Source organism: Synchiropus splendidus, chromosome 3, assembly GCF_027744825.2.
Source record: "Synchiropus splendidus isolate RoL2022-P1 chromosome 3, RoL_Sspl_1.0, whole genome shotgun sequence".
NCBI lineage: Eukaryota > Metazoa > Chordata > Actinopteri > Syngnathiformes > Callionymidae > Synchiropus > Synchiropus splendidus.
The window spans coordinates 23,644,013-23,660,524 of NC_071336.1; the positions used below are offsets into that span (position 1 = coordinate 23,644,013).

A 16,512-nucleotide genomic window follows, 5' to 3' on the forward strand; every position below is an offset into this window, starting at 1 on the left:
ATCAGTGGAAAAGTGAAACCTTCTCCTGCACCTTGGAGGTCGTCACAAATAGATGACCTTGCACAACCTCTGGAGACAGATTTCTGATTTGATTTCAGAGTTACTTGCTGCACTGGGATCAGACTGGCCAATCACGAGGTGAACAGCAAGTGAGTCAGCAGCAGAATGGCTTCACGCCGAGGATGAGCGCCACAGATGTTGATAGAGAAGTGCAGAGAAGGTCAGAAGGAGTTGCACTGCGTCTTTGAGGAGTTGCATGGACTGTGAGGAGGTCTGGAGCATCAGAGAAGCATGTGAGGGTTGTGCAGGACATGTGTGAGGACAGTGAAACAGTGATAAAGTGAGCTAAAGGACTACATCAGGGTTCCACTCTCAGTCTTGTTTGCTATTTTTATGGACAGACTGACAGATGAGGCTAGAGAAGAGATTCCATGCACCTGATGATATAGTGATCTGTGGCGTAAGTACAGATGAGTTGGAGGTGGAGAAAGAGAGAAGAATGCACATATGTTTGTGTGAATGAGAGAGGCAGGAGTTTTGAAACCAATATTCAAAATAAAAAAGTGAATATAGAAAAAATATAATCTGAAAAAAGTGAATATTATAAAAAATAAAGTGCAAAATTATTGCATATTATTCAGTGTTAAAAACTAGGTTTTCAACAAAACTATTGCCCCATATTTTCACCAGACAATGAACACACATTCAGCTATAACAGCCATGTTGGGTTAAACTCTCAGATACTCACAAACCCATCAATGACTACAGATACATGGATAGATAGATAAGTGACTGCCTGGTCATTGACAGTTTATGTTCCACTGATCTATGACTAGAAGTGTGTCTGGATATGTTAATGTTACTGTAAAATATCCCCATCAGAAAACAGCAGACTCATGCACCAGTTGGCTCAGTTTTGTGAACTTTCACAAGCATGTCATTCACTGTACCGTGGCCTCAGGCGACAAGAACAATATTCTTGCACGCTGAAATGTGTGTGTGTGTGTGTGTGTGTGTGTGTGTGTGTGTGTGTGTGTGTGTGTGTGTTCTGGGCATTTTGTCTGCGCGGCCTGAGTCAACCTCTGAAAACGAGCGTGTGAAGGACGTGGAACTTGAGCAGGTGGCTCCCCCACAGGACTCCGGGTGATGAAACGCTGCAACGGCAACTCATCATCATTATTATTAACACTTCGCTCATCAAAGTGTCAGAGTCTGAGTGTCATGTGGCTGGCTCAAGCGCTCAAGCCACACTGTGGTATGGCGCTCGCATTGTTTTTTCTATAGTGACATATCATGTCAGAGGTGGAAGAACGGTGTGCTTTTACGACTTTCTGGTGACCTTCAAGTGTTACGTGACCTTCGGCATAGTGAAGGTGTGGAGCACGGATTCATAAACTGCCATTAAATTTGCAGTCGTGGGTCTCAGCCAACACAACTGATGAAGGATGTAAGACTCAATTGTTTTCCCACGGAGGGTGCTGGTCCACCTGGGTTCCTGTGAATGTACCGGTTTAGCTACAATTCATCTGGTTTCCTTCTTTTATTGAAGAAAATCAAGGCATTTGCCACATGTTCCTGAAAAGTAAAATAGTCTCACAAATGTTTCTACGGGTTTCAGGAAGAGTGAGATGCATGGCTCCTCACGTACAGTCTCCTGTGGATGGAATCTCCAGCTCACTCTATGACATGGGCATTGTTACACTGCGCGGAAGTTGGTGCTCTGTTAAGTATTTGAAGGGAGTAATAAACCAGAAAAAGCTCATTTGGCCAGACCACGTTGCGTGTCACTGGTGGTGTCAAGCATCAAGTGAGATCATCCTTCATCTTACGGCTCAGTACCTGTGCCACTCTCCATGTTTCAGATCACCATGGCATTCAAAGCCTGAAAGTGTTTTATTTTGAAAATGGCTGCTTCCTTTTTGAACGACTCACTTCCTGCTTAAACGACCCACTGTACTCTAGATAGATGTGGCTTCCAAACGTGCACTGGAACAGTTCAGTGCGTGGAAACAAGGTGTCAGGACCGTGCCACGCTCTTTCACACTCCTTAGGTGCCACTTATTGACGGTTGGCATGAGGATTCTTTTCATCTAGTCAACTTTATATGTTGCGTGTTGTTGCATTAGACTTTCAATTGTATCAAATATTTCCCTCCACACTTCATTTCCTCACATTCAAAGAGAATGACTCGGGTAAGAATGAGGATAGGGGACAATCACGAGCTCTCGTTCATACAGTGCAATACTTCTGATGCTACTAGGTAGTGATGGGTAGATGAGGTATCGTGAAACAGTATTGCAGGGTTTATGGAACAGTGTCCTAATTTTCAGAGGCCACAAATGTTGCTCTTGGTTCAGAAGTGATATGTGGTTCCATTGAATTAGTTGTTCAAGTCCAAACCTTTTACAGCAGACAGTGCCATCTGGTGGCCTCGGAAAATCAGGACACTGTGTCATGAAACCTTATCTCCCCATCACTACTGCTTGGTATTCTTAGTACCTTGTTTTCGACACCATGAGTCAAGCTCAAGATCACAAGGTTTTATATATTAAGCGGCATTAACCTCATGTCGCCTGAGTCGTACCTCAAGGAGCACCACCCCATAATTCTTTTTTCATGGGTCGGACAGTCCGTGAACAGAGCAACATTGGATTCAATTGACATGCAACAAGGAAGCCTGACTCCTGCGTCACCCAGGGACGAAAAGGCCTCTTGACGACTGTCCATTCGTGGCACCTTGTCCAACTTGAGAATCTGCTCAAACTGAACCAAAGGGATTAATAAAGTAGGGTCTCTAAGAGACCGTGCAGAGACCTTCACTCATTACAGTTGTATGGTCCTGCAGTATCAGCTGCCCTTGAAGGAAGAGAGAGAGCGAGGGGGGGGGCACTGCTCCGACGTCTAGGTGCTCCCAAGTGTAATTCCGCCTTACATTATAATCGTCTTTTTTACGCGCTTTGGAGGTTATATGAACCATATTCGGGTCATATAACCTCAGAGTCACCTTGTAAACGTGCAAGTGCTTGGCCGCGTCACACTTTGCCATTAGCAATGCTACATGCTAACTAAATTTCGCTCAGAGACTTTGTCCTGCATATTGCATCCAGGTGTGTCCATATTGTAAATATCCATTGTTGCATGGTATTCTTAATGTGTGATACCTTACTGCAATTACTGAGAGTCACCATCAGACGGAGAAGAATTCCTGTGTATGACTGGTTGTTATACTGGCCATTAGAGCTGTTTCTGACGCCATGTGCCTGAGCGATTGTGCGAGTGCACAAAGACAAGAGAGTGATGTATCAACTTAACTAAGTACCTTGAACTCCAGGCACCTTTTCTGGCCGCCATTATGAGGCTTGACCATCAGAAGGGTGACTCCCGCTCACACTCTCTCTTCCCACTTTCCGCCAGCAGGGTAGGTGAGTGTCGGGCTGACCTCCACATAATCACCGCAGTAAGTCTTTTCAGAAGAAATTCTGCTCATGTTCTGCGGTACCACTGTATACATGATAAAGCTCGCTAATTAAGGCCCGGTGTGGAATCAGTGTGTCCCGCCTGTCTGAAGTGGTCATGGGGGGGTGGGTGGCTGATGGAAGGAACCCCCCGAGGAAGCTCCAACCACTCTGCCGGAACGTAACACTTTTGCCTTGCCGTGATACAGAAAGAACTGTCCACAACGGCCGACTGATCTCTGTCCATTTAATGGAGACGTTATTGAGGTAACAGTACACAGGTGACTGCTGTAAGACAACAGGGTCAAGTCTTTATAATACTCCACACACCTGACACCATCAGACATGTGCCTGTCGCACCAATACATGGTAAATAGGTAACTCCAATACAGTCAGTGATTACTGATTAAATGTGTCAAAAAAACAAAAACTTCCTGTGTGCTCATTTAGCATTCTATACATGTCATACGCAAAAAATAAGAACAGTTTGTATCACTACATTATTTACACACAAGTCCAGTAAGACAGATACATGATACTGTACATCTATTGTTCTCCACTGCTGCATAGTGTCCAGCCGGCGTCCACTTCCTTCCCGTGCAAGAGTTTGTAGTCCAGGAGTGGGCAGACCGGTCCTCACACAGCTGGGTCGGGGGCTGGGTTTTTGTTCCAACTGATCAAGGACACGCGGTTTAACCCATGAAACAAGCAACACCAGACCGACCATGAAATTATTGGTAAGTATGTGAAGGTTCCCGATTGGTTGGCGCAAAAACCTGGACCCACTGCAGCCGGTTGTGGACCAGTTTGTCCATTCGACTAATAATGACAGAGGTTGCACAAACATCTTTGAAGGAGTAAATTAAAAGCTTTGGTGTTGGTTCATCACGCAGCTATTAATGTTTGGAAAACCTACATTTTCTTGAATAGTTTTAAATGGGCCTTGAAATGTGGGGATTTTTTGTTGTTGTCGGATTTTGCAGGGAGAGTTAGTTATGCTCATACTGGGGAGAGGACCACCCGACTCAGTCTGCCGAGTCCATGACCTGCACCGTCATCCAACAAGCAGATGGTTCAATAAATGAGGGGTTAATACGTGGAGGGACGTTGCTATGGTTACTATAGTAGAGAAACAAATGGTGCATTCCATTTGTCTTTGGAAGCAGAAACTGAAGTTGGAAAAATATGGAGACACAAGCTTGACTCAATGAGCTGGACACGTGCCCCCTCACGTCTGACTCGTTCCAAGATGACACCATTGATGCATAGTCTGTTAGAGCCATCAACAGCAACTGAAGCAGATAGGTAAGATGGACAGGCAACCCACCTCCACCCCAGTTTCCCCAGCGTTTTGTCGACACTGACTCTGTTCCATTGTGAAGTTTTTGCATCTCCCCCGGCTGGCCTTAATTTCCACTAGCTAAGCTTGAGACGACATATGACGTATTGCGACTACAGAAGCTGTGCTCCTCCCACATCCACCCCATTCAATGATGCATCTTATCTCTTTCCCTACACAACATGATGAGCCTGGATTTCCAACTGAGTTCAGATTCAACCAGTAGATTTGAAAGCTGGTTCATGATGAATATATATATAAACTCACAACCCACCTCCACGGGAGCTCCTTCTGCCTAACCTGCTGACATCATGCTTCCACTTTCTTTCCACTATTTTACAGTTTGGGCTTCGAATTCATATTTTGTGATAAGGTTTTTGGGAATATCGCCTTCAGAACCAGATCACTGTATGATATCTATGTAAACATAAACAATGGGCTCCTTCTCACACAGCATCATACCAAATGACCAATTTCTGATTCATTCTAATAATGTGGTTCAACATTTATCAACACGAGTCAGGATTGTATTTTATTATCGAACATTCCCAAATACATTAGCAGCCAGAATGTTTATCATAACTTGAGGGCAAGAGTCCGTTTCAAATGCAGGTTATATTTAACAGACGGGAGAAGGCTGAGAGAGCTTCCTTAGTCGGCATAGATGATGAATCCGGAGAAGGTGCTGTACTTGTTGTTGTTCCCTCCGTGAGCCTTGCCTCCGTCTAGTTTGATGTAGATCTCATCTCCGGGCTCCAGGTGCAACACGGCGCTGTTGCTGGCGTAGTCGTAGTTCTGATCCGCGTCCTGGGCGATGGCGCTGGCCCGTACCTGCGGCAGCAACACACGCGTTACAACACCAGCTAAAAAGTTGGATTTAGCTGCCGTGATGAGGCTTCATGAAGCAGTGTCAGCATTCGTACAGACCACTAGATGGCAGGGGAACATCACCGGAGCAACTTAACTTACTGAAACAGATCAAAACAAGGCCTGAGGCAACAGCTGACCCATGATATTATAGGCACACATTCCATGTCAAATAACACATATCATTCCATAATGCACTGCAACAGTTGAATAAACATTTGTATTAGAAAGAATAGTGGACAATTTGAACAAGCAACCAGTGAGGACAATGAATGTGGTAAACAAAAACATGAGGTCCGTAGGATTGTGAGTGGCGGTCTCATTCACATGACCAGACCGGTCTCATTCACATGACCAGTTCCAGCCCCGGAGCCTCCTCCCGTTCAGAAGGCATGATAAGTGATGGGTAGATGAGGTTTCATGAAACAGTATTGTATGGTTGATGAAACCTGTTCCCTTGGATACTGCAACCATTGAATTTGTGTGGACAATTTGGAAATAAAATAATTCAGATAACCCTGCACTTCTTCTTGCCGGTTCAGTCCTGAGAAACACAGATAGACTTATGTAACATTAAAAACAAAGTAATAAGTCTCAAATTGATTTTTTAAAATTTTATCCGATGGCAAAATGTGACCAAATAATCTCTGATGGCGTCAGCCACCAGTGGAGCGCAGGATCACAGGAACACAGGATGAAAATAGGCCTCTTCCTCAAACACTTTCCCAAATATATAGCTTTACTGCTCACCAAGATTATTACTTTACCGACTGCGGTTCAGATCAGCAATTGACCTCCTATTGCCCCCCGCTCTCATCGTGTCTCTGACTCATTGTACCGTGTAGAGTGGAAAGATGCCGCATTACAGGAGCGATGTGGTCGGCCAAGTTTTCCCTCACACAAACACCCATAAAAAGAAGTTGAAGCCAAATTCACTCAAATTGCAAAAACAGCTATTTTGCTACCCCACAATATTGCAAAGAAACAAATAAAGCTATGGTGCTGTTTGTCACCAGGGTATATTCTTCCCTTCAGACCCTGCTGTCGGTTAAGCAGGCAGTTTGATCACTGAATTTCAAACTCGCGCTCGTGCTGAGCATCCTATCTTCTGCTGTAACTTCTTCTTAAAAGATGCCGGTGCTCGAGACACAAAAGGAATCATGTTCGGAGGCAGAGTTGAACCAACAACCCTGGAGACCAGACAAGAGGAAGTCAATCATTGAGGTTTATGGATGCTATAAATAAGGGTATGAATAGGAGAGGTGTGACATGGGAGGAAGGTGAAGATTGTTTAAGAGGCAGGAGGCGCTGTAGCAACCCCTGCTGGGACATGCCGACAGAGGTCAGCACTAACCATTTCCATTTAGTTGTGTCCTCTAACAGCCACTTCATATACTCGCCATGACCCCGAGTTAACAACACAAAGATGATGAACGATATAAAACATCTGAAACATCTGGGGCTCAAGGGGACTGTTACAATACCCAAGATTTGGTAATTGACTTGTCGACTGAATTACTATCGTTACACGGCAGCGTTTAGGCACTAGCACCTCAGACTCATGTCTTCTGCTTATGTCCGAATTCATATGTTGAGTCTGATCAGATGGACGGACAGAATGACGCCATCTTTGACATCAACTATAAATAAAACAGAATTTTCTGCTTCTTAAAACTGACTTTAGAAGCTTGTGTAATAAAATATCCAGGTCTCCAGGAGGTCTGTGGCAATGAAAGGTCCACAAAGTGATCCCTGCTTCTACTTTTTTTTTTTTTTTTTGCTATTTGTCGGTGCAGCGTCGGTCAGTCTGTCGAGACTTAATTGGGAGAAACGTATGAATTGAATTTGTTCCCTTCTTCTGGGAATAGGGTTTGTCCAAAGGAAATGATGTTGGATCATGACAAATGTTTTGTGATGGATTTATATCCTGTATGGAATTGTTCAGCAAAATCCCGAAAAATATGAAATAATAATGAATGAAATATTGAAAATATTACAATAGGTAGATAGATGTTTCATGATACAGTATTGAAGGGTTGATGAGTTTTCATGAAACAGTGTCCTGATTTTCAGAGGCCACTAGATGTCGCTGTCTGCTGTAAAATGTTTGGACTGGAACAACTAATTCAATGAAGCCTCGCATCTAAATAAGAGTGCTGCAATACTGCTTCATGATGCCTCATCTACCCATCACTAATAAACAGACGGACAGTGTGGGACGAATAAAGGCCATCTAATAGACACATGTTGGAAATGAACTGCCAAAAACTGACTGGGATGTTCAATAAAACAAAAGGTTACACACTCGTATTTGAGCACAACAGATGATATACACAACTATAAATTCTATGACTCCACTAGCCTCAAAACCACAATACTTTCCATGTCTTTACTATTGAAACTACGAAAAAAAAAAACCCAAATGCGACCAGAAAAGTAAAACATCTATTTATACACAGTCATTCGATCTTGACCAGACGCCAATAACTGGTTTCCCTGTAGTGTCTGGTATCGTCTCCCTCTGTCTCGCTGGAACATGTGAGTGACGGAGAGGGTCCTGCGTGAGAGAGTGATGTCTGACCTGGACCTTTACAAGAAAGCTTGTCGCCTCAGTCTAGACCTGGTCAGCTGGATCACAACCTGTCTGCCTCCCTCCTGTGCGTGAGCGCAGACAGAAACCACGGCTGACAGGGATCTTCATGTGGAGGAACCTGGACTCCTCCAGTCTTCTGTGACACTCAAAGTTGGTCTCAGGGCTAGGGCTGTGTCCCATTTCTCACCCTAACACGAGCACTTGGTTTTGAGTGGCCTCCACTAAGAAGTGCCCCTCAGGTCTAGGTTCAGCAACATGATGTGCTCAAAGAATGAGGTCAGCTGACCACCTGAATATACTGAATGACCAGATTATTCCATCAACGGATTGGCACCTGATGGCTCGGCGTATTCCAAGATGAAAATGCCAGGATTCATCGGGCTCAAATTGTGAAAGACTGGTTCAGGGAGCATGAGACATCATTTTCACACATGGATTGGCCACCACAGAGTCCAGACCTGAACCCCATAGAGAATCTTTAGGATGTGCTGGAGAAGGCTTTGCGCAGTGGTCAGACTCTACCATCATCAATGCAAGATCTGGGTGAAAAATTCATGCAACACTGGATGGAAATAAATCTTGTGACATTGCAGAAGCTTATCAAAACAATGCCACAGCGAATGCATGCTGTAATCAAAGCTAAAGGCGATCCAACGAAATATTAGAGTGTATGACCCTTTTTTTTGGCCAGGCAGTGTACATGTTGTATTGTTCATGTTGTTGAACACCGTAGACCATTTGGGTCGCTAACGCGTGATATGAGAGAAAGTAAACAAACGGAAGAGTAGTCCCAGTTACGAAGATGTCCCTGTTGTCCTCTCCAACATTGTTTTTAAATAAAGTACCTCGGCTTGAAGGGATCATTTCAAGTGTTGACCGGCGAGTGCCCTCGGTCTTAGGAGTATTGTGACACACTACATTTACACGCAAAACCGAGTTTTGGGGTGAGAAATGGGACACAGCCAACTTGCTCTGTCAGGTTGAGTTTAGTTCAATCATCCATCCACACTTATTCTCTGTTGAGCCATACACAGTAGGTTCAATATCCGATGAACACATTCGATGGTACCAAAATCATCTCTCAAAAACAAAGCAGGACGATCTATTGTTTAGCATCCAACTGTCTGGCTACCAGTCCCACACAGCAGCAGCAAACTCTTCAAACTGTTAGAACACAAAACTAGAAATACTCCCTTAAATACTTTCTCTGTATAATTAGATACACCTTTTAGCATCTGAAAAATAACCATTAGTAGTAAATAGGAAATCTCATTCATCTGAGATTAAAAGGTGCACATGTGGAAGGGTTTTTTTGTTTTCTTTCAAGACCTTGCTACAACAGCTCACTGAGTTAAGTTTTGGAGGGTTGGTTTTGTACCAGACCCACTGCACCCCGGACTGTTTCACAGATGTAATGAATGAACAATAGTATGTTGTCCGTAAGAAGAATGAACTGAGGAAGGACGGAAACATCTCGGGACGTAAACTCAGCGCCCCTCAAGCCAGTCTCAGTCGTGTGGTTTCAAGTTACACACAGTTTGTAACACAGCAGTAAATATCTTTGTTTTATTGCCAAGGATGATGGTCTCCTCTTTTTCACTTTAGATCAGTTGGAACTAGTGCTGGGTGGATGAGGCATCACGAAACAGTGATGCAGGTTTAATGAAACAGTGTCCTAATTTTCAGAGGTCACTAGATGGCGCTCTTGGTTTAGAAGTGGTGAGAGGTTCCATTGAAATAGTTGCTGAAGTCCAAACCTTTTACAGCAGACAGTGCCATCTGGTGGCCTCTGAAAATCAGGACACTGTTTCATGAAACCTCACTAACCCTTCACTACGGTTCACTAGGACAGATGGCGCTCTAATATCTGTCACATTTCAACAACAATTTCAATGAAAGCTCAGAAAATTTTTAAACCCAGGGAGCACTGAAAATGAATACTCTGTTTCATGACGCCTCATCAGGCCATCAGTGGTATCCGCCATTCTTTTTGTCCTCGTCGCTCTTACTGTGCAAAAGATACCTTCTTGAGCCACCATTTTGTAAATTATGACTTACTATATCTTTGTAAATGCAAACATATAACATTTTATTTTGATGCAAAGCTACTCTTTGCGGATGGGATTTTCAATTACTGAGGAAAATCAATACTCACTCAGGGCCCCTTGAGGCCCTCGTCCACACATAACTGATGCTGCAGCAGCCCAGTCATGGTGTCAAGGGTTCCATTTGAATGTTTAAAACTTCTGTCGGGGTCCAGTGCTCACCAAGAACACACAGAAGGGCGTTTAAAATACAAGTATCTTTGCTGTCTCAGTCGACAAATATGATTTATTTTTTTTGCATTAGTAATAATATGTTTATAAACGTATATTTGGTGAGTGCATTGTGAAAACATAAAGCAGTCATCCCTGGTGTGGACCAGCTTTTCCTTTCAGAACTCAGGATTACAGATGGGGCTGGGCGCATGGATCAAACATGATTTATAGAGCTTTGCCTTGTTGTTTGGCTTTGTCTTTGCCCCTGACTTTTTATAACTGCCGAAGCTCCTGCTCCAGTCGTATACTGGACCAGACCCAGGGATAATTGAACTTTCTATTTAAAGCAGCACTTCATTCCCAACAGGGGCGTCATTCCAAACATAGTCAAATCTCCTGGGACCAAGACAGGATCAGTCGCGGCTGCGAAGTCCTTTTTTTAAAACTGGATTTTCACTTTTTTTTTTCCTTATCAAGTTGCACAAACAAATCCAGGCTGATAGTTGTGACCGTCCAAGACAGAGGAACCGGTGGGTACAACAACAAACTTAGGGGATTTAGCCCTTGCATTCTTGAGATGTTTAATCCAGGAGATCACGTCATAATCTGTTGCACCGCCACACGACTGCTTGTTTCCCTGGTGAGCTCTGTAAAAAACTTAAGTCATGGTAACATTTCCTTTAGCATCTGATTTGTCATGGCGCGCAGCTCCATGGGTTTAATCCCGTAGATGCTTTCTGTGTCTGGAGCGGTGTGAGGGAGCATCAGTGGCGGCGGCTGACAGGAGCTGGGATGTGCTTGCTGGAGCGGCGCTGCAACACTGGTTTTCCCCCGTGGATTAAATCTGCGGCTGACAGGCTGATCGCCAGAGGGAGCAGGACGCATGACACGGCAGACGGCAGAGGACTGGTTATTACCGCCATGTGCTGCTGCAGTCCGCGCTGCTTCTGACTTGGCTTAGCAGAATGGACTCTCGAAGGTTTGCTGTGCGACAATATGAGTTTGACACAGAGCTTCCTTCGAGGAGTCTTCTTCAGACCTGCAGAAGTCTAAGTTGCTCTTTCATCACTGTCCATCATAGGTGTGTGGTGGTCCGCCGCAACAGTCACAGCAGACCACAGCTGAGAGCTCACAGTCACCAGCACCTCTCTTCCATCCATCCACCACCTGGACATCTCCAAAACATTGAACCGTGCAGTAAAGCTTTCACACCGAGGACACCAGAGGTTTGATCCTAAAAAAAACATCCCCTGCAAGAACATCTCTCACCCCTACTTTTGTTCTCCATCCATCCATCCAACCAGTCATCCATCCATGCATTCATTCATCCACCCTTCCATTCCTCCATCCATCCACCCATCCATCTGTCCCGCTAACCATCCATCATCCATCAACAATGCAAGACCAAAGATGCCACACTAAGCTGTCAATCCATCTCCCACTCCACCCTTCCCTCAAGACACTTCATGTCTCCACCAACTTCACCAGATAACAGTGCATGACCTCTCTCTGCTTAACAAATGTAAATACTTTCTGTTATCATCAATGGGTTCCATCTCTGCAGTCTGGCTCTTTTTCACTGTAATTCTGATTCTCTCAACTCGCACTGCAATGTACCATTCTTTGCCCAGAAGCTCCCCAGATATCCAAGCATTCATCAATCTCTTTCAAAGCATATGGTATTATATAGTAAAGTTTATCAGCAGTTCACATCTATGAACATTATTAACAACTTTTTCAGTGACAATGGAAGGTATCAGATTCACGATGGACCTAGTCACCAACAAAGACGGGGCCACAGGATGTATTGCGACCAGTGTGAGAGCCAAATATTTAAAATTTAGAACTACTTTATTGTATATTTAAGGCAAAATGCATAACACAAACATCAAACAAGGTTTGGTGCTTCTATTACATGATTTTTTAAAATCTCACTTATCTCAGTATATATAATATACATTCCAAGATTTTCTACATACCAGGTTAATGTCTTGGTAAAGGAACTATAGCAAAATGTAACCAACATTTTTTTAAATTGATTTTATAGTTATTACTTTTGTTTTTACAGAAAACAAATATAAACATTACAAGTTTTACAGTTCCACTCTGACTTCTTGAGGGACACAAAAATACATGCCAAGGGCCGCACTTTGCCCATGTCTGCTCAAGAATGTCCACATACACAACTTGTTACTTGAAGAAAATGTTAGAAGACCCGTCTCCCAATTAACACAAAACCAGAAGACAATTTTCATGCCAACTGAGAAGAAAATTTAAATCCTCTGCTACAAGCTTTTGGGGCAAGAAACCCAGTCCATCACAGACAGACACAACGACACTATGAGAGGATACCAGACATCAACAGACAACTGACAAACTCCGCATAGAAACATCCAATCTTGAGTTGTGATTTGAAGGCTAAAGTGTGCGAGCAATGCTTACTGGTCTCCATCAAATGTGAACTCTATCACAGGAGTCTTATAGTTCCTATGTTAGAGTTCGAAGAACGTTGGAGGGGAAAAGTCAGTGAGGTTCGGGGACGTGGTGAATGAAACACAAATGAAGAGGAGAGGCGAGACTAGGGAAGATGGTCGGTCAATACAGGCTAAGTTTAAAGCTTTCTGGTCACCAGTGCTCAACAGCTCAACTGGCTGCACTTTCAATATGAACCAATATTTAGACTCAAGCCACAATGAGTTGAATGCTCAACATAAGAACCTAGCACCAACATCTTTCTTGACAAGTCCAGGAACTAGCTAAAGAGCTCTTGGAAACAAGAAGGCTTGACCTCACAGCAGCTGAGGATGAATTTTGAACCTTTCACATACATTTTTTGTGAAGCAACTGAATGCCTTCAGATAGTAGCAACTCAGGATTCATGTCAGATTGAACTGAGGCGACGTTCGAATCGTTCATAGTATATTAGACCAATTGTGGGCACGAGTGAAGTATTTTGAATGAACTCACATGACACTTGACGTCACCTGACTTTATATTCAAGATACTTCTTTAGTACAACTTTCTTAAATCAATTCTGGAAACTTTTTCCAATTCACCTGGCGACCTGATCAACGCTGCTCACCTGAGTAGCTGGGACATGGGACCTAAGAATAAGTGCTAAAAGAACAATGAATGATCACAGTCCAAGTATTAAATTAAACATATGAATGCTTGTAGTGAGGGAAACTGTTTTGTTTTTTTCACTCACAATTTTAAAATATGAATTATTATTAGAAGAAGTACAGTTTAACGTACAGCGTTGTGGAATAATTATCAAGCCATTGAAGTCATCAGACAAAGTCATCAATATTATAATGAATGTGCAACGAAATTCAGCATTTCAATCGCGACTGTGGAATGAAAATGATATTTGGTGTGAGAAATTAGAGGAGGATTTATTCATAAAAAAGAAATAACATAACAACAAAGTGTTAATAAAATACAGTTTTTATTATTAATGTAGCTCATCTTTACAAAAAAAAATGTATCCTCAACAAATTTCAATTACAGAATAGAGGTACTAAAATATGAATTATTGATTGATGGATTATTGTTCCAATTTGAGGACACTGGGAAAAGAAAGTGGAAGAAATGGGATGTAATCATTTAGTGAGAGAAACATGTACAAGTACGTCACTTTATATTTGTTTAACACAAGAAAGGGGTTTGTCTTTTTGATTTGGGTTTGAAAATATAGTTTAATATGTAATAAAGAAGTGAAAATCGTAATATCAAGAGCAACGATTCTGTCTTTTTGTTGCTATCAGATGGCAAAAATGCGACGCAAATATGATCAGAAATATGAGGATGTGTATAAGAAGAGTGCTTTTCAGTCACGGGTCATTCCCAAATCCAACTCTGAAGCGGTTGTTAATCTGAATCTAGGTGCACGAGCGCTTTACCTGATTGTTCTTGCACAGGTCGGCCCACATGCTGGTTCCGTCCCCTCCTCTCATCAGAACATGGTAAGTGAAGTAATAAATCCCGGGGATGGAACACGTGAACTTCCCGGTGGTGGGGTCGTAGTGGTTCCCCAGGTTGGTCACCACGTCGTCGAACTTGAGCACTTCATATCCCTCGTGTTGCTTCTTGAGTCCCGCGTAAAAGGCGATCTTTGGCACGGTGCTGTACGTGGCCGCGCTGATCGCGCCCGCCGCGTTCGGACCCGGAGGTCCCGGTAACCCGGGTCTTCCCGTCTCCCCCTTATCGCCCGGTGGCCCCGGCGGCCCCGGTGGCCCCGGCTCCCCCGGGGGTCCCCTGGGACCTATTTTCCCCGGACGACCAGGCTCTCCCTTCGGTCCCTGAATGAAAGTGGGTAAAGACTGCGCCAGGCTGTTTTCCCGAACCGGCTCTGAAGACGCGGTGCTGGTCGGTGATTTGGTTCCGTACGGGTCGCAGACCATCCTGCACGTCCCGAGCATCTCGTAGTGCGCCGCGGTCCCCGCCGAACTGACCAGGACGGGGATGAGGATCACCAGAACCAGGACCATCACGACCCCCAGGACCCCCGCCGCTACCATCCTCCGCCTGCTGACCAGCCGCGTCAGCGCCGGCCGGTCCGGCTGCCTGCTTTTGGGTGAAATCTTGCTGCCGGGTGCGGAAACACTGGAGAGAGAAACTGCTGCGCTCCTGGCAAAGTTTTGACCCCCTCTTTGGGTCTCCACTTTTTTTTTTTTTTTTTAACTTCTGATGCGAACTTCAGTCTGAAAATCCTGGACTCAGCATCTTTGAGAGCCACTTCAGTCCTGTCGGAACCCACGCGTGCTGGATCCACAGGTCCTGAGATAAGTGTGTGAAGAGCAGCTGGACTCACCGTGGATCACACGGAGGGAGAGAGAGAGAGATGAGGGGAGGGGGATGAGAGAGAGAGATGAGGCAGAGATAGAGGGAGAGAGTGCCAGCATCTGTCTGTGGAATCTGGTGAGAATGAAGAATTCGATTTTTTGATGCCACTCCATGACAACTGCTGCAAAACTTGAGGAAAAGTTTGGGGTTCTTTTTAGATGTGTTTAATGAATATAAGGAGAGAAAGACGCAAATGAAAACACTCAAACACCAAATCACGTCCCTCCACCAGTAACATAACACAAGACACATTTTAATCTGGTCAGGATTTTAGGAGTCCATCGTCCGTTCTGAGATCTTCAACCTCCAAAGAAAGATTTTCTTCCTGGATTTATTGACCTCCTGATCTTTCCCTGACACGTCCTGATTCCAGTTCGATGCTTGACTTCACTTCCAGCCCCTGGCCTTGGGAGTGAACCTCGTCTTCCTGGTGGTTTGTTTTGGCATCTGTCCCGGACTGTTGCTTATAAGTATATTTTTTCATGTTGATGGACTTCGGAGCTACACCTTGCAATCTCGCCGCCATCTTGTTTGGTGCCTTTTTTGCGAATGGAACACAGGTTTTTATCCAGTCAGATATTGAGCAGTACTTAAATGTGTTTTGATTTCAAGTTGCACCCCACCCCTACCCCTCCAAAAAAGAAAAAAAAGAAGGGGGACATTTACGGAATTGGTGACAATAAAAGCCTAGTTTTTAATCTGAAGAAGAAAATCTCTCTCCACTCTGCAGCCTCCCTCACCCGGCCCGTCTCTTCATATCGTCAACTGAGTGCAGTATGCAAATTGACATTTTTGTATGATTCATTACAGGCTAATATGAATAAGCAGTTTATTTTAAAATATGTTCCCTAATCTTAAGTGTGACCATTGTTTTCTATTCATGTCTCGTATGAATGTGTTATAATGTCCAAATTTAGGACTTTACGACAATGAGTGGTGTAATCTTCTTTATGAGAAAATCCGATTACAATGTGAGAAACGTGCACGTACTCACGGGCTGATGCCATCTTTGACTCACGTATTGACAGCATGAGGGTGGCAGTAAATATGGCGGAATCTTGCTACCCTTGAAACCTGCTGAAACTTGTGACACATATTTAACTGTCACCTATTGAGCACAGCCGGGATGGGAGCAGGGTGCTTATTCTACTGACA

The 16,512-nt window shown here is 44.0% G+C and overlaps 1 protein-coding gene across 1 annotated transcript; it reads right to left on the reverse strand.

The window, feature by feature from the left end:
- Positions 1-3,702: 3,702 nt before the first annotated feature.
- c1ql3a (complement component 1, q subcomponent-like 3a) lies at positions 3,703-15,288 on the reverse strand. The gene is made up of 2 exons (XM_053859622.1): positions 14,415-15,288; positions 3,703-5,625 (listed from the first exon to the last, which is right to left on the reverse strand). The coding sequence occupies exons 1-2, from the start codon at positions 15,030-15,032 to the stop codon at positions 5,446-5,448; spliced, it is 798 nt and encodes a 265-aa protein (XP_053715597.1). The 5' UTR covers positions 15,033-15,288; the 3' UTR covers positions 3,703-5,445.
- Positions 15,289-16,512: the final 1,224 nt, after the last annotated feature.

Bases quoted from the DNA above. Each gene is read 5' to 3' on its own strand.
- c1ql3a (XM_053859622.1), bottom strand. From the start codon at position 15,032: ATGGTAGCGGCGGGGGTCCTGGGGGTCGTGATGGTCCTGGTTCTGGTG. The intron at 5,626-14,414 runs GTAAAGCGCTCG...TTGCTGCCGCAG, and splicing joins ACCTGTGCAAGAACAATCAG to GTACGGGCCAGCGCCATCGC.